Here is a 19,620-nt window from a genome sequence, read left to right on the forward strand (position 1 = left end):
GTTATAATTAATTTTTCTTAATTTTACAGTACATACTTTTTAAAACAGTCAGAAAAACAAAAACTAAACATAATTCTTGCATACAAAAATATGAACTGCAAAGAAATATAAATACATTTCTTGAGGACATCTTTTGCATGCATTAAAAAAGGAACTGGGGCTTGAACTCAAAACCTTTGGCTAATGTGGTCAGTGCTCTGTCCAGTTCAGCCATCCAAAAATACAAGCCATCTCTATCTCTTCTCACATACAAAGCTTTTTAATTATAAATATGAAACATATTAGTTTTTATTGCTGTGGTAAGGCAATTTGTGGGTTGATTTACCATCACCAAACCAATTTATTGGCATCTTACTATACACATATGCATTGGTCTTGCAAAAGTATTCACCTCCTACCAGTAATATCACATTTTGATGAAATACAAATAATGTAAACAATTTTTTTATAAACTTGTTTTTATTCAGAATTCTAATGAGCAAACTTACTTACTGTTATGTGTGAAGGAAGCTGAATATTATCAAAACCAGCAAAGAAAATATGTAAATTGAAATTTAATGACTACATAAAGTATTTAGCCCATTAAGTCGGTACTTGATGGAAGCATTTTTGACAGCAATTACTGCTGTGAGTCTTTTTGGGATAGGTCTCTATCAACTTTGCACAATAGGATGATGTCATTTTTGTCCATTTTTCTTGACAAAATTGCTGTAATTCTCAGAATGTCATTAGGGATTGCTGATAAACTGCAATTTTCAAGTCTAGCCATAAATATTCTATTAGATTAAAGTAAAAACTTTGACTGGCCCACTCCAGAACTTTCACTTTCCTCTTTTGAAATCATTATAGTGTTAGCTTTGGCCTTGTTCTTCAGCTCATTGTCCTGCTGAAATGTGAAGTTTTCACCCAGTTTTAGATTCTTGACCCACTTAAGCAGGTTCTCCTCCTGGATTTGCTTGTACTTTGCACCATCTCTCTTCCCCTCAATCCTGACAAGCTTCCCAGTCCCTGCTGATGAGAAGCATTTCCGTAATGCTTTTAATTTAAACCTAAAAGCCCAATTTTTGTTTTGTTTGACAATTACTTTTTGCAGTGAGCACTATAAGTAGCTCAGAGCTTTGGCTCTGATTAAAATCAAGAGTACAACACAATTAACTTTTAAAGTTCATGAAATAATTGAAATTTATAGGTTAACAAACTTTTCTTTAAACTGGGGACAGCTACTTTTGCTTGTGTAGGGTAAAATAAATGTTGAAAACTGTGACATCAAATATATAATACTTTGTAAAAGGTCATAATGTGCATACTTTGGCCCTGGTATATACAAATGAGGTTAATATTAGTTTACTTTAGATATATTATTGAACAAGCAAAATTAAAATACACTATAGTTTCATTACATTGCTCATATGCATATGATGTAATAACATCAAAAACATAAGTAATTCTCATCTATTTTTGCCATAGTTCTCACCATATCCTAGTTGTTTATCAGGTCTATACATTTACAACTCAATTAGCTTGTGTAGTTTTATTTTTATATTTTTGATTGAATAAGAGAGAATCATGTTATTCATCTTTAATTACATTGTAAAGTTTAATACTTGTTGTACAGTTGACTATTTCGTTAAGAGTGTTTGTTGACAAATACACAAATGTTTGTAAAATATTGTGTTTATATTGTAGATAACACAAGCTGGCAAGTTTAAACTTAATAAAAGTTGTTTTAGTAATGGATTTTTTATAATTCACCTATGCAGGTTTCAAAAATAATATTCATTGTTTTCTATCACATAAGTATCATCTATATATCAGGAAAAAACTTTGATCAAATTATTTATTTAGTTTACAAAAATAAATTCAGATTTTTTTGTCAAATCCACATCTTGTAGTCGCAAAACTGTGTTGTGGTCTTTCTTTTACATATTGCATCTGGAGCATTTCATTTTACTGACCAGCAGTAATCAGTTATCATGCTAATGTTCCACCTCCCTAATACATTTTTTTCCATTCCTCTGATGTCTTGTTGAAACCTTTTTCCCTTGTTAATTGCTGATGGTACTGAGATTTTCAGAAAAATAGTATATGAGTGTAAAAAAATGGCCTTTCAAGGTCATCTTAACCCAACTCTTTGAATTTATTGAGCATGTTACTGACAGTATTTGCATAATTTGGGTCCTTGTTGTTTCCTAAAAGTTTGTTAATAACATTTTTAAACTCAGTCTACACTTCTTTTACAACTTTTGTTGTTGTTCTTTCGAACTATTTATCCAAAGTCAATTTCCCAATCATGAGCAAAATAGCAGTCACCTTCATGGTTTCCAGACTTATGCCAGACCATTGGAATTCCAAAAGGCAAATACTTTGCCTTATTTTTGGTCCATTGTTTCGAGTTTTTTAACACAGATGGTGTAAACTTTGTGCAAAGCCAATGATTTGTCTTGGTCTTCAAGTTTTATTATAAAAGATGTTTTTTAACAAATTGTGTAATGTTTTGCCTTTGTTTCTTTACAATAAATTTAACACAAATAGAACAGAATGTGTTGGGTCATTTACACAATTTCTTGTTGCCATGGTGATGAGTAAATAATATTGAAAAGAAGATATAAAATGTAAAAGTGCATCCACAATCAAATAATATCTAAAAACAATATATCATGTGACCTGTTAGCCATTTTTATACTAGAAGCATGTTTTTTGTGGGGTATAGAATGATTCATAAGACTTTCATGTTATGATTGATCTAGAAAAATCTATAACAGTGGTTGTCAACATTTCAAGCATAACAAAATGTGACCTGATTTCAGTGAAAACTACTTACATATGTAAAATGTATATAAAAATGTCAAGACAATAAAACCATTGGATACCTGTGAAACATCAGTAAAATGGATACAGACTCTTTTCAACTCTTTCTGAGAACTCTCTTCATGGTCAGTGAATACCCCTCGGTGTGGATTCCTGTACGTGGTGAGGGGACCTCCCAGAGAAGGTTCTGTTCTATCTGGTTACCTTCTCTGGGATCTAAACATCCACCCACGTGTTTGCTGTGCGTGGCGACCCGTGAAGGGGAGGAGAGGATCCTGGTGGTTGAGGGGTCCAACCCTAACACACCACTTTGGCCTCGAATTCCTGTAGACGGGCGGCCTTTGGGTGGGGCCCCCCTTGGGTCAATCGGCTGGTCCACTTGGGCTAGAGTCAACCAAGTACCAGTGTTGGAAGTTCTCAACGGGTGTTGTGGACATTGTGCCTGATGCTGGAGTTTGGGTATAGTGCTCACGAAACCCTGGCGTTGCTGCATTGTCCTTGCGTGACTTTGTAGTGCGTCCCCTTGTAGGGCTCCATGGTGGGTGGGGTCAGTGGGTACCGAAATTTTTTCTTTTTCCTATGTATCCTCTAAAAAATTTAAATAAAATTGTAAAAAAACAGTCAATGGGTAAGCGACCACGTCTTGAATACTCAGAACAGTAACACATGTACCTCATTTTCTTATATTACATTCTCTTTCCGAAAAACCTTTAGGGCAAATGTCCCCTTTTTTTATTCAAAAGGGACTATAGGGACTTGCTGGTTCTCCAAAGTCAGTAAAGAAACTTCAATCTGGTGACATATTGGTTGAAACATCCACATCCCAACACAGTGAACTCCTCTTGAATTCAAAGGCAATTGGGGATATACCTATTGAGGTTACACCCCATGCTACCTTGAATTCTTCACGAGGAGTTATTGTTGAAAGGGATTTGAAGAACGTTCCTGAGTCAGAGATTCTCGCTGGTCTCTCCACTCAAGGAGTTTCTGCAGTGAGGCGCATCTCCACTCGCAAAGATGGAGTTACACTGCCAACAAATACCCTCGTTTTAACATTTACTTCATCACGTGCACCTGCCACCATCAAGGCAGGTTAACTCATTTGCAGGGTTTGGCCATACATACCAAACCCTCTTTGATGTTTCCAATGTCAGAGATTCGGCCACTCAAAGACATCTTGTCGTGGTTCCCTGACATGTGCTCGTTGTGGAGGCAAGGACCACGATGCCTATGACTGTGACATGAACCCACATTGCGTAAACTGCAATGGTTCTCACCCCTCTTACTTTCATTCTTGCCCAAAATGGTTGGAGGAAAAAGAGGTGCAACGTTTGAAAACGACACATAACATTAGTTATCCTGAGGCTTGGAAATTGCTGTCCACAACTCCATCTCGGACATATGCTGCTGCACTTCATTCCACAACTACAGTGGGAGTGCAGACAGATCTCTCTGTGCCTCCAAGAGAATCGTTTTCAAAACAAATGAAAAGCCTTTTGACCTCCGTGGTTAAAAAGGTTGATGAATCGCCTTCCACACCCATCTCTGTTCCTCCCATACCTTCCAACAAACCTCAAGATCCACGTCCTTCAGTTTCAAATACAGGCATTTCTTCTGATACATCTTTTTCTCCCACCACAAGAGACAAAACAAATATTCGTTCGCGTCCTCAGTCACTGGATTCCCCTTCCAATAACAAAAACCTGCCCACCCGACCCAGAGCAGGATCCATGGAGGTTGATAGACCTCCTCCGACTAAAGACAGTAAAGAAAAAAGATGTGGTCATAAACTGAAGGGTTCTCCAGCCACTTCACCTACCCGTTCTTAAAAATGGCCACCTTGATACAATGGAACTGTCGAGGTTTACGTTCTAATCTGGATGATATCAAAACGCTGATTGCTTCCTACCATCCTGTTTGTCTTTCTTTACAAGAAACATTTCTCAAAACTGCTGCTACTGTCTCCATTCGGCAGTTTTCTCTGTACAGGAATGACAGGTTGTGTGATCGTCGAGTATATGGAGGGGTGGCACTGTTGGTTGATCAGCACGTGCCCACCCTGTCTTTGTCACTCAACCCACCCTTGGAGGCTGTAGCCATCCGTGTTTCCTTGGGTCATACCATCACTGTTTGTTCTCTGTACCTGTCCCCTGGAGAGACATATGATCAATCAGATCTTGATGCTCTCGTTGAACAATTGCCATCTCCATTTCTAATCCTAGGGGGTTTTAATGGACATCATCCCCTCTGGGGAAGTGCTATTATTGATGGGAGGGGCCGATCTGTAGATCGGATGCTCTCTGATCACAATCTTTCTCTTTTCAATACTGCTTCTTCCACTTACTTTCATGCACCTATTCAGTCCTTTACCGCTATTGATCTCTCAGTTTGCTCCCCTTCATTATTCTCCCATTTTTCATGGAAGGTTGACAGTAATCCACTAGGCAGTGATCATTTTCCGATCCTTTTGAGAGAGACTGGCCGTGGTCGATGCCACCCTACCCACGTTCTCCAGTGGAAATTGGATCAGGCAGACTGGTCCACTTTCACTGCTCTCGCAGAACTTGATCCTACCATCGTAAATCAGCCATCAATAGACGACTGTGTAGCAGCGGTAACTGACTGTATTACACATGCAGCTGCTCAGTGTATTCCTAAAACCTCGACACGTTTTCCACGATATCCTCATCCGTGGTGGAATCCTGCTTTCCACTTAGCACGGAAGGCTCAAAAGTGGGACTGGGATACTTTTCGTAGATATCCCACACTTTCAAACCGGGTTGCTTTCCAACGGGCCTGTGCAGATGCTAGGTGGGTAAGACTTCAAAGCCAGAAGGAATCTTGGATTAAGTTCACAACCAGCATATCTTCTACCATCAGTTCCAAGATCATATGGGACAGGATTCGAAAGGTTAATGGACACTACAATTCTGTCCCCCTCTCGATCTTACTCTCTGGTCAGGAGGTGACTGATGTTCAGAACATCGCTAACACTCTAGGTGAAAGCTTTTGCCGGGTATCTAGCACTTCTGCTTGTTCCTCCACCTTCCTGGCCATCAAGACTCGGGCAGAGCAATCACCTCTTTCCTTTCGAACTGACTGTTTCTTTGACTATAATTGTCCCTTTACCCTGGTGGAACTAAAAATGGCCCTTCATCGGTCTGCCAGTACGTCTGTTGGACCTGATGATATTCATTATGACATGCTGCACCATCTATCTCCTGCTTCTCTTGATGTCCTTCTGATTGTTTTCAACCGGATCTGGCAGGAGAATGTTTTTCCTGATGCCTGGCACCAGGCTATTATTTTACCTTTCTCTAAGCCAGGGAAAGATCCCAAGATTCCTTCAAACTACCGTCCAATTGCTTTGACGAGCTGTCTCTGTAAGACATTAGAAAGGATGGTTAATGCTCGTCTTGTTTGGTTCCTTGAATCAAACAACCTCCTCTCGCCCACCCAGTGTGGGTTCCGTCGACAGCACTCCACCACAGACCATTTAATTCGTCTTGAAACATCTATCAGAGAAGCCTTTCTCAATCGCCAACATCTTGTATCAATATTCTTTGACATAGAGAAGGCTTACGACACAACATGGAGGTATGGCGTTTTGCGAGACCTCCATACATATGGGTTACGTGGCCATCTACCCATGTTTATTAAAAATTTTTTAATGGACAGGAGATTCCAAGTTCGTGTGGGTTCGACACTTTCCCGTTCTTTTGTACAGGAACTTGTACAGGAAGTTTTGAGTGTCACACTTTTCAGTATAAAGATTAATGCTATCATTGAACAACTCCCTCTCACTGTTGCGAATGGGCTGTATGTCGACGACTTTCACATCTCATGTCAGTCGTCAAACATGAGATATATTGAGTGGCAATTACAAACCGCCCTCAATTGTGTACGGAAGTGGACTCTGGCGAACGGCTTTAATTTCTCTCTCTCCAAAACTGTATGCATGCACTTTTGCCATCGACGGGGTATTCACCCTGATCCTGAACTTCATATCGGTGAAGTTTTGCTGCCAGTGGTCCCAGAGACCAAGTTCTTGGGGCTTATCTTTGATCGTAAACTGACCTTTATACCACACTTAAAGCAGCTTTGGGTCAAATGCACAAGAGCACTGAACATCCTCCGTGTTCTCTCTTCTATCAGTTGGTGGGCAGATCGCTGTTCAATGTTAAAGGTATGTCGTGCTCTTATTAGATCGAAACTCGATTATGGATCAATGGTCTATGGCTCTGCCAGACCCTCGGCCTTAAAGATGCTGGACCCCATTCATCACCAACGACTTCGACTCTGCACTGGGGCTTTCCGTACCTCTACAGTTCAAAGTATATACATTGAATGTCATGAACCTTCTCTACACCTTTGCCGTTTGCAACTATCTTTACAATATACTTCGAAACTTCATTCCTTACCAAAGCATCCCACCTGGAAATGTGTTTTCCTTCCTCGGTGGGCAGTACTTTTTCAGAACAGACGATCTGTCATTGCTTCGTTTGGCCTTCACATCCGAGCGCAATTGGATGAATTGGGTCTGTCCTTGGATAACATTGCAGATTCCACAGGTTGGCCCATCCCACCATGGCTTATTACAGCCCCCAAATGTGACCTTTCTTTCAGTCACCTAAAAAAGGCAGATACTCCATATTGGAAGTATCGTCTTTTATTCAATGAATACCTTTCAAACAATCATTCAGTTCCCATTTATACAGATGGTTCCAAATCAGGTAATTCAGTGGGCTCTGCTGAACTGTATGCCATATCTCTTGCCCTGGATCATATTGCAGCTGAGCAGTACTCCAACTGCACTATTTATACTGATTTGCTTAGTTCTATACTTGCCTTGGAATCGCTACACGTTAGCTCACATTCTATTCTCGCTGATATTCGAAACCGACTGGCCCATTTCTCATTAGCAGCTACTTCAATCCAGTTTTTCTGGATACCAGGCCATGTTGGTATTCGAGGGAACGAGCTTGCAGACATGGCAGCTAAATATGTCTGCTTCAGCACCATCACTTCTATGCCTATTCTGTACATGGACTATGGTGTTGTCTTCAAGGCTCAGCTCCGTGCCAGCTGGCAATCCACTTGGAGTAAGCAACATGACAACAAACCTTTTCAAACCAAACCCAAAATTGGACTTTGGCCATCTAGCTTCCGTAAAGTTCGGAAGGAGGAAGTTGTTCTCACTAGGCTACACATTGGTCACAGTTTTTTAACTCATCATTTTCTTTTATCTGGAACTGATGCACCAATGTGTAGTTTGTGTAACACTCAAAGCACTATCAGCCACGTTTCACTTTCTTGCCATCGTTACAATTCTCAATGACGGCAATATTTTAAACATATTTTTTCCCACGGTCAGTCTGTAACATTGGACAGAGTTATTGGTGATGGTGACTCTGTCCACCTTGATAATGTTTTTAATTTTTTAATGGCCATTAATCTTTTTAATCTCATTTAAGTGTTGCATATTTATTCATTACACCTTTTTAATTGTGGTTCCTTTTTTACAGTTTTAATCTCTCTCCTTCAATTTGACATTGGACAATGGCCAGAACATTAAATAACTCGACACTGGGACTGGAAAGGCCAACTTCAGGTGACTAACACTACTGTTTGAACTATCCGTTTGAACTACTTGTTAGTCGTTCTGGCGAGTTGTTATTATACTTTTGCTGCATATCATTTCACACTTTTACTACTTAACTTTTTAGTACTGGCCATATTGACTCATAACCCGGAACCAGGACTGGAAAGGCCAACTTCAGGTGATTGACGGGGGTTCTTGAACTTACCGGTTAGTCTTCCTGGCGGGTTATGATCATTACCATTTTGCTAGAGTAAAATATTTTACAACTTTGAAGACTGGATGTCACCATTGGTTTTTACACCATTTTCTGTTTTAATTGCTGTTTTGTTTTTACCTTCATTTACTTTTACAAATTTTACTCCATTTACTTGACTTTATCTTTTTACTGGACATTTGGCTACTCATTGTTACAATTTTGCTATGTATCTTTTAAAACTTTATTCTTTTACATTTTGATACTGGTTGCTATGACACATAATCCGGAACCAGGACTGGAAAGACCAGCTTCAGGTGACTGACGGTGATTCTTGAACTTACCTGTTAGTCTTCCTGGCGGGTTATGATCATTACCTTTTTGCTAGAGTAAATACCTTACAACTTTTTATACTCTGCCTTCTATCTTAACATTGTAGACTAGGTGTCAACATTGGTTTTATACTTTTTTGTTTTACTACCTTCATTTCCATTTATGTCTATTACTACATTTATTTATTTTTTTTATTTTTGTTTTACGTTTTTACCGAATGTCTGGCGCAGATAGCCTCGCTGCTTTGTGCCATAAAACACTAAATCAATCAATCAATCAATCAAGTCAGTGAATAAGTGTTGCAAATGAAACTATGTACAAAATAATGCATAACCTGAAAATATGCTTATGATTATAATAAAAACTTGCAGAAATGCCACCCTACAGGTAGCTGTTTGTGCTGCTAATTTCTAATTGTAGTATTCATACCTCAATAAAAAATTAAGAAGTGAACATTTCAAAAAAGAGTTTCCAAGAAGTACTGCATGGGAAAAGTGTTTGGATTGTGTTAGTATAAACTTCAATATTTTTATATAATGAAAAAAGTAACTTTTTTTTTTCTCAGAACTCCATTTTTAGTACTATATTTACAAATAACATCAGTAAAGAGTTGATAAAACAATCATTTATAGTTCAAGTGAAAATCATGTTCATATTTTGAGGGTGACTTTCATGTAGACTTGTGTTCTGCCATGTCCATTATAGTAAGATATGGTAATATAAAACTTTTTTATTTATGAATGAAGTCCTGTGGATACAACTTTATGGATACATACAAGTAGTTGCTGATTTCAGTAATCTTACATAATGACAGAGCAAAAGCAGCTTCTACTACCCCAATTCACAGTCACCTGAAAATAAAAAAAAAAACACTGGGTAAACTTCAAGAATGTGCAATATACTTTAATGTCCACTCAAGTTAATGCTGTTACTGATGAGTGGTTTGTTCACTGGGTTAAGAAAGTACAACCATGTTATGGATTACCACGGAAAAGTTATTTTTGTGAAAAAATTGTCCAGTTTTAGTATTGGAAGTAATTATGCAAATAATTAGAAAAAAATGTATAAAAAGCGTCAGAGTACAGTTATGTTTTCCCCATGATTGGTTGCTGTCCAACCAAACAAAATGTCACACCAGTATAAAATATATAAAAGTATAAGCAATCACACCATGTCCAGCAGTAATGGTTTGAATGCATTCATGGCTCTTATAACTGAAATACGACCTAGCAAATATTTAGACATCAAAGTTTTTGTTAGTCATAAAATACTCAATGTGAAGAACTGTGGTAAGACTCCATGTTTCAGTAAGAACTGTAAGCAGTATTCTGAAAAAAAATATACGAAACTGTCAATGATAATAACACAAATGGTCAAGGCAAAGTATTAAATCTCTTTAAAAGTGATTTTAAGTGTCTCCGAGTGTATACTTTACAAATTAGATGATGGTCTGATACAGTTGTTGCCAGTGGCCTTACTGTAAATACAGGTGTGTTTTGTTTGTTTTTTTAAACAGTAAAGTACATACTACCAAAGAATAATTTCACTTGACATATAACTGCCCAGAAATCATTGGCAAAAAGAGATAAATAAGCATTGGACCACAAATAGTAGAGTGAACAAAGTATTGAATGTGTGCATTTGAAAAAAAACTAAACTTGATCAGTAGCATAGAAGAAAACAGTGTCCCAGTCAATATTACACCATTATAAGTGTGAGGTAACATCTCAGGTAATGGTGTTAATAATCTATGAAAAACTGATGGTGCAATGACTTTTTATGAGTACAGTTAGATTCTATTTCGTTATGCCATTTCCTTATGAATATAACGCATTGAGTGAGGATTCATCTTTCATTAAAATAATTATTACAAATATTCAGGAAATATGGTTAAATGATATCTTGATGATAAAATGGTTGATGGAACTCGTACACAATGGCTTGGCCAGTACAAAATCCTAATATAAATATCCTTTAAATTATTTATGTTTATATAAGAATTGACAAGGGCAAAAAGTAAACAAATAATCTAGCTGAATTGTGGAGAGAAATAAGGACATCTGGAAAAATATTTCATAGGTATACATTGGTAAACAGTATAGCTGCACAAAAAGAAAAGTATAATGTTCTGTATAAAAGGAAAGGTTTACACACAGAATATAAGTGTGTTGTACAGCATATTTGCTTTTGTATTTTCTGTGATAATGGTTTATACCTCTAGTTGATCTTATAGTGTGGCTCTGTGCACAGCTTGCATGTTTCCATAATTATCTCCATTAATGTATCTTTGAAGGATACAGGATTGCAATTGCCATTTCTCTAACATCAGATGTTAGATGGTGAACATCAACAGTTGAAGTATTTTACGAAACTTTGGAATCACTGAATACTGATTAACAACATATTGCTTTTACTGTGATACTTGTGATGCTGTTGGATGGACGTTACAAGATGAATGTTTAGAAATTAAATAAAGAAAATATTCACCTCTTAATAAGAGATAATGGAGCAAATATTGTAAAAGGCTTCAATGCTTCTGAAATATCATATTTCTTCTCCATGACGTAACTTGTATTCGTGAATGCTGTATTTAATCTCGTAACATCAGTAGAAAGATCATTAGGTATCTTAACACTTATATCTAGCATGTTCAAACTGAACGACAGTGCATTTATTTAAATAAATGTACCTTAAAATTAATAGGTCAAAATATTGCAGTGAATTGAAATTACTATATTGTCTCATAGTGAGATGATAAAAACTTTACTGCTGTGCTCACTTGCATATACTGTTTCCAGCATTGTTGAGTGATTTATTTTATTGTATGCATTGTCTTAATTATTGAACCCTATAGCTGTGGCTTTGTTTTCAATTTCTTGTTTAAACAGAAGAAAATATATGTAGCTAAAAATTTGTTTAAAAAAGCACCAGATTTTTGCTTTGCAGTATTAATTTTGAGAGGATGGACTAGCTAAGGATAACAATCATCATTTTATATGACTTGCTTTTTAAGAGATATCCTGTTAAGTTATGAATAGTTTTAAGTTTTTAAGCAATTATTCATAGGATAATATTTATTTTTATACAGTGTTTCATCTCTGTTGGAAGAACCTGGAGGTCAGACAACTTTAGTCAATTTTACCTGACACACAAAAAAAAAAAATGAATTGTTTGTTTCGACTTGATATTATCGTTATAGGGCAAATAGTAATGAATATTTCTATAAATCTTAGGTATTCATCATTCGATTGATATCAGACAGAAAATACCAACACTTCAGGCCAGTGTTAGACATGTACATCCAAGAAAACTTCAGTGCCACTTTAGCATATAGGTATTTTTTGCAAACTCTAATAGGTGTAAATTTTGAATATGTAAATACTTTTCTTAATTTAAGAAATACCTATACAGTTCTCATTTATTATATCTGTATAACTATTTATATAATTTTTTTTTACTATTTTCAAGGAAGGTGCATTAAAAAACAAAAATTTGAAACCATAGCACTTTTAACACGTGGACCTGTTTAATTCAGTAAGTTAATGTTGTGTAATTTTATGATACTTTTGGTTGGTATTTCTCACTTTTATATAAGTTGAATTTGTATTTGACACGTTTTAGTAATTTTTATGAAGAAAAAGATTCACATCATGCCAGTTTGGTTGAATATATTATTTTTCAATAAAGAATGTTTATTATAAAATGAAAAGACTAATTACAAATATAGATACAAATAACAAGAAAAGTGTATTTTAACATGACTGTTAGATTTTCTGAGATGTAATAGAATTCTTGATTTTCATGTCCAGTCAAATGTTCTCAGAGTGATTTCCATAAGTTTAATTTTTTTCCCCTTAAGAGTTAGAAACACGTTAGAAAAAAATCAGGCCTTAAATTAATTACCAGTACTTGAAGTAGCTAGTCAGCAACAAAAATCAGTCTTTCAGTTAACAATCTGTACTTTAAGGAACTAGTCAAGAATTCTAACATTATGACTCACATCCATCCAAAGATAAACTATTTTTCCTCTTGAATTCTCACTGTTCTGCCTTAGAGACTTGCATGTAAAACTTCCACCTAAAATTTACATAAAAACATAAAATTGTGCAACTGTGTGGTGATGTATGATGCAGCAAAATCCTCTATTAATAGGGGTGCAACACATTTCCTTGAGCAAGTGCTTCTCCTGTCATACTTGAAAATCTTCATTCATTTTCTTAGCATAATTGTACTAAGATTTGTTTAATTTTGCTGAGACATACTGAAGTGAATTGCTTCAGCAACTTTAATTTGTATTTTTAACCTTTCATTATGAATTCACAAATTAAAGTGAATTCATTTTCTGCTGACTTGAGCACAAATATCACTCAAAATGACTAAAAATGTATGAAGTCCTTTGCTTGATTAAAATTGTGACAGCTATCATTCACTGTGTGGTTGGGTTTTTGTTGCCACCTTCTTATTATATCCATGCCAGACATTTATCTTCCCAACATTTTGAAGATAAATGAAATAGGGTGACTTTTTCCACCCAATATTTCTCCACCTAGTGAATATCTTTACTTTACCTGCCCTTTTTACCATGTACCTTCTCACTGTGATTTCCTTTCTTCTCCTTGACATCTTAGTGCTATACCCAGCATTTTCTTTGGGTTTAAATTTGCTCATGCTGTTTAATGCTTTGTTATTTCTGCCTTATCAAATAACACATTGAAATTACTATTTAATTATAGTTTATTCTTATTTGGCACACAACTCACAGGGGTCAATTGTTAGACATTGTTTATTACTCTTTAATATGTTCACATACGTTATGTCACTTAGATTTAGTTCAATGCTCTTTAACTTGTATTACATAGACTATAATTTTTAATCATTGTTACTTGCTCCTTCACATGGATCTATAAAAGTTAATGATTGGTCCTGTTTATTTATTTATTGCCATTTAAATATAGACATTAATGTTTAGTTACAGTTAGTTGCTCTTTAACACTGATATTTCATTCTGGTTATTGCTCCTTAATATGTTCACACAAAAGGTAATGTTTCCATCTAGCTTCTTACTTCTTCACAAGTATTAAACTACTTAGTTAAATATGCTTTACCATGTATATATAACTGTTAGTTTTCCTTACTTTTTACATGTTAATGTGTAGTTCTTGTTTATTACATCTTAATATGTGTTACTACTAATCTGGACAGGTGGTTAAGGCACTCAACTCATAATTTGAGGGTCACAGTTTGAATCACCCTCACACCAAACATGCTTGCTCTTTCAGCCCTGGGGGCATTATAATGTGATTGTCAATCTCACTATTCATTGGTAAGAGAGTAGCCCAGGAGTGAGTAGTAATGACCAGCTGCCTTCCTTCTAGTCTTGCACTGCTAAATTAGGGACAGCTAGAGCAGATAGCCCTCGAGTAGCTTTGCATGAAATTTAAAACAAACCAAACTAAAGTAAGCTGAATGGATGCTCTTGGCTGTTTTCTAGGCTGTTCAGTGTTTCATCATATTTTTCGTCTTTGTGGATCATTTTCCTTTTCTTCCTGGGGCTTCTTATACCATTATATATTAGTTTTCCTAACTTTTGAAAATTAAAAATATATTTATTTCAGTATTACATTTAATAACTTGAGATAGCATTAATTTATTTGAAGCCAATTGAAAAATGCCACTAAGTTCTGGCAAAAGGTTTGGAGATGCAGGTTTGTTTGTTTAATTTTTTTCAAATCTTCAGAAGAAATTCAATTGATCCTCATGATGGGGCACTTTTAGTATGTTTAATCTTTTATACCTTTGAGGTGAAAATTCATGTACTTTTTAATGATCATTTTTTTGTGATGTCAGTGGTCTACTTTAAAATCAGCCCTCAGTATTTTAGCCTAGAAAGTCTTTCTCAATTACTTAAATATAATTATATTTCAGATCTCAATGGATTTTAGCAAAGTTTCATACCAGAAAGAGTGTTTGCTAGTAATTTTATAAAATTTGTTAAAATACAGTAATGTTATGAACATTAATTCACTTAATATTAGTACAGTTTCAACAAATAGAAGTAAATTTGCCACATTTGGTGGAACTGTAAAATAAACTTTGCTTTGTTGTCAGTTTTTACTTTCTACCCTCAAATTTTGCCCAAATTGTTTTAATGGATGATCTCTTAAAATTGTTTTCAATTGTTTCTGCCTACTGACTCTTTTTTCTCTAGAAGTAATATGAAAATAAAATTCTATTAGTTTTTTTCTCAAACAGTTTACTCAGATATTTACATTGATACTAGAACTCATAGAAGATCTCCAGAAAATGTAAAAGACTACCTTCAGAATAATTAATGAATTATATTAACAATAATATAATAGTACTTTCATTTTTGATACAATAAATGTTTTTATTTATTTACTTTGTTGTTGTTGAAATGGTAAAATGCAAACATCAAAGAACAGAAACATAAAAGTTGAAATACGTAGTTTCTGAATTTGTGTGGTTTGCTTTTCCATACAAATTGCTACATAATACTTTGTACCTTGACATCATTTTTTTCTGAAAACACACAAAAATAACAGAAGCCTGCAAATTTAAGTTTCTTAAAAGTTATTTTTGTTTTAATAATGAATTTTTCATAATTCATCTACACAGATTTCAAAAATAATATTCATTTATTTCTATGATGTAAGGATTATTTACAAATTAGGAAGAAAAAAGCTTGAGTTTTTGAAGCTTGAAAAAATTTGACTTGAGTCAAATTTACCACAATTAGAATATTTTTGGCTCATCTGTACAACCTCTTGTTGCCATAGTGATGAATAAGTAATATTCAAAAGAAGAAACGTAATGTCAAAGTGCATACACAAATAAATACTATCCAGAAATGACATGTCATGCAACGTATTAACTATTTATATACTAGCAGTGTACTTTTCATGTATTCTAAAATGTTCCATAAGACTTTCACATCATGATTGGTCAACATTTTAAGCATAACAAAATATGATCCAATTTTAAAGAAAATTATTCACGTATGATGTTTTTTGAAATATCTGTGTGAATTCAGTGTACAGGAATTGCTGTAGAACATGTCAAAATTTCAAGACAGTAAAACTTTCACAGGCCTGTGTTATTTACTACTTTAAGTAATGGAATAAAATATTGTACAATGTCTGGTATATGTACTTCTTATTTCAAACTATTAATGGCTATATAACACTTTTTTATAATTTAGTAAACTGACAGTTGTACTGAAAAGCTATGTAGATAAAGCCATGGAATCCACGGAGTTCTTACTAGAAACAATGAAAGCCATTGAATACATCTTCAAGTTCATTGTTAGGTCCAGAGTACTGTTTGCAAAGTAAGCATTTTTATCATTTTTTTTTAATTTTCTTCAAAAATTTTTAGGAAAAATTAATTTGTTGATTGTATTTTGTCATATTTTAATGTGTATTATATGCAAGAATATTATATGATATCATGTAGTTTTATTCTTCAAAAATATTATCGGTAACTCACAAAAATATGATTTTAAAGACTTGCAGTTTTAGGTTTGAAACATACTATAAAAATCCTTAATATACCAGAAGTCTTCTATTCTGCAGTTCTAAAAACAACAGAAAAAAAAAAACCAGTTGTATGCCATGTCTAATGTGTGTCCATTTACACATTATCTGTTAATAACCCAGCTATAGAAGCTTGTGCACATTTCAGTATCATATATGTAGACACCTGAAGGAATCTTTATGTAATGACTGTTTAAATAAAAAAGCTATAGCATTATCATTTCAGAATGCATAAGCAATATATTTTTCAAAAGTTATCCTAAAACTAGAAAGTAAATTTTAGCTTCATACATTATATCCCTAATGTATAAGGAGCCAAACTATTTTATTACATGCAATAGCTGTACAATGTTTATTATTTACTACAAGCAGAGTTTAAAAGATTGATTACTTCTATTCTGGAAAAGTATTAAAAGTTAAATACTATCCTACAAACACAATACATTTTCTAAGGAATTAAGAAGTTTGACCACATGTTATTTGAATGCATGATTTTCTATTTTATAAGATAAAGAATATTTCAAACTTTCTATAAATATTATTTGTTTTTATCTTGCATGGTGACATTTTATCATACTTGCTTGCCATTTTATGTTTTAAAAATTCCCTTTCAGTAATTAAGGTGGTGATACACTGAATATGTTATATATTTATTATTAAAATAGATGATATATTGTCATTATAGCTTACACCTGATATTTATATTAAAATCTGTATTTTTTTCATTTAAAATAACATTATTTGAAGAGTTGCGTATACAAACTGAGCATGTCCTAGTGGTTAGTGTTTTTGGGATTCAAGTTTTACATCCCATTGTCATAAACATGGATGCACAGTAAGAGTGATAATTAGGTCCCAGTATTAAAACAGATAACAGTAACACAAAAGTTGGCAGTAGAAGCTTTTGACTAGCTGCCTTCTAGTCTTTCAGTCCAAAGTTATGGATAATTATGTACATATATTTTTTCTGTAGTTTTGCACAATTTTGAATAGAAACAAAACAAGTAAGTAGAGGCTGCTCTTGGAGAAAACTTTTATGAATCTGTTAATCTGAAGAATGTGTCTGTATAACCATTAGTTCTCTTATCTGTACTTTTATATTTGATAATATACACTTATGATTCATAAACATCAAAATCAATTTATGAAATTATACTATTTTCATCATAAGAACCATGAATAAATGAAACAAGTTATTTATTTGCTTGTCACCACATACATCATGAGCTAATATTATTTGACTTTAAAAACAATGCAAGGAAATTATAACATGTGATATACAAACCTTATAGCTCTATCATTTTCATGACGTATATAACAAACTTATATTTATTCTTGGAAATGTTTTGAAGGTGTTTTGCACTATGTTAGAAATTCCCATTGAATCAGATCTTCAGCTACAATCTGTATTAAGCATGGTCTTGTGGATTCCTTTATCTTAAATGATGGTCAATTTGGAAGTATTTGTGTCTTCACACATGGTTTCTGGTTGGCATCCTCTTTAAATTGTTCTTGGAAGTGATCAAGTTTGGGCACTTTGTATGAATAGACACAAATGTTCTTAATGTTGCTTAGTTCCATGTCAGGAATTCTAGGAGGTATTTGAAGCTTGAAGTTGAAATATACAATAAGTACAACAAGATCTTACATTTTCTTGTTTCACACTTGTTGAAAGAGTTGAAATGTGGTCTAATCCATCCTTAGGCTGCTAATAAACTTTCTACAAAGCTTCAGACATCATAAGAAATAAAATTAAATTTGGCTCAAGTACTCTAAGGTCATCTAAGAGAGGTATTTCTAGTGTATTCGTGTGTTCACCAGTCAGTGTTCTCAAGAACCCATGATAGTTGTAGTTGTCACTGAAGAAAACATAGGAAATGCAGTTAAAGAAATTGTTATCACCGATGATGGTTGGAGTCACTACTGAAAAAAAATATCGGGGGGTGCAGATAAGGATATGATTAACACCTGGCTGGAGTCACTGCTGTAGAAAAAAAGATGCAGACATTGTTCACAAACCTGAGCTTTTCCCCAAGGTGAACTAAAACGCATTTCATGGTAAAAGCGTTACTGCTGGTGCACTTGAAAAATACTGTGATAGGTGGACTGCTGAAGATCCAGAGCATGTAGCAAGTGTTTGTATGGATTTTTATTAGCACCTAGTATTAGGTGAAACCTCAATAAGTAGCACCCAGATAGTAACCATTAGTCTCTGTTTGCAATCTTGCAGTGATCCAGCATCAGTGCAAAATAGATTAATCTACTGATATTCAGATGGACAATCAAAGTTCTGGATCAGACCTATAAACAATTTAAACAAATTGTGGTCTGATATGTAGAGTTTGGGATTGGCATTGTATGTCATTTGAGGTTCACTAAGCCTCAGTTATTAAGATGGATCTACAACCATATTTTACAGCTGTGTGTGACTGAGGAAGCTTGAAAATCAAAAGAAGATTAGTAACCTTGCATTTCAAGCCATAAAGTTTAATTATGTGATGATCCTTAGAGCAAGTCACCTGAGAACCACCAGGTCACAACAGTTAGAGTGATGATAAAATCTGCTAAGTTCTTTTGGCTTTCAAATCTCACAGTTCTGAGTTTCTGAGCTATAGAGTGTAATTTTTTAATAGATTTATTTCCAAAAGCTCATCTGAGAAACTGGTATCACTACTAAAATATCTGTTGATGTTTGTTATGGTTCTTAGTTTATTAACAACTGGTGTAGCTGGAAATCAAATTTAGGAACCTTATACATCAGACACCTGTCTGTACATTCAATAAAAATAGTTGATCAATAGCTTTTGTGTAAGCAGTTTTGGGATCGTGTTCACATGCTAGAACATACCTTTTTTGTTTTGAATATCCTGCATATATTCTGTTCAGTGATAGTAGTTGTGCTCTGAATGGTATGTGAGGTAATTGAAGTTAATTGAAATCATGGTGAAGAAGTTAATTTTTCTGCTAGATTTCTTGCTTTTGTTAATTTTATCATGTTGTCAAGAGCAATGGGACTCTTGTTTCATAGATGGCAATGTGACAAGGATGCCATGGTTATTGCTAGATATACCACTGTGTTTGGTGAATGTAGCTTCACCACTAACTCTTGTTGTGTTGGCTTGTGTGTTTAA

General features: G+C 34.6%; 1 protein-coding gene across 5 annotated transcripts in view; it reads left to right on the forward strand.

The window, feature by feature from the left end:
• The window catches only part of mbc (dedicator of cytokinesis protein myoblast city), a 239,710-nt gene that overhangs the window by 129,303 nt on the left and 90,787 nt on the right, over positions 1-19,620 (forward strand). For all 5 annotated transcript variants that reach the window (XM_076460973.1, XM_076460974.1, XM_076460977.1 and 2 more), the window contains 2 exons: positions 12,170-12,270; positions 16,156-16,284. In XM_076460973.1, the coding sequence (XP_076317088.1) occupies positions 12,170-12,270; positions 16,156-16,284 (230 nt within the window). The remainder of the gene's footprint in view (positions 1-12,169; positions 12,271-16,155; positions 16,285-19,620) is intronic.

This window comes from Tachypleus tridentatus, chromosome 10, assembly GCF_004210375.1.
Source record: "Tachypleus tridentatus isolate NWPU-2018 chromosome 10, ASM421037v1, whole genome shotgun sequence".
Lineage (NCBI taxonomy): Eukaryota > Metazoa > Arthropoda > Merostomata > Xiphosura > Limulidae > Tachypleus > Tachypleus tridentatus.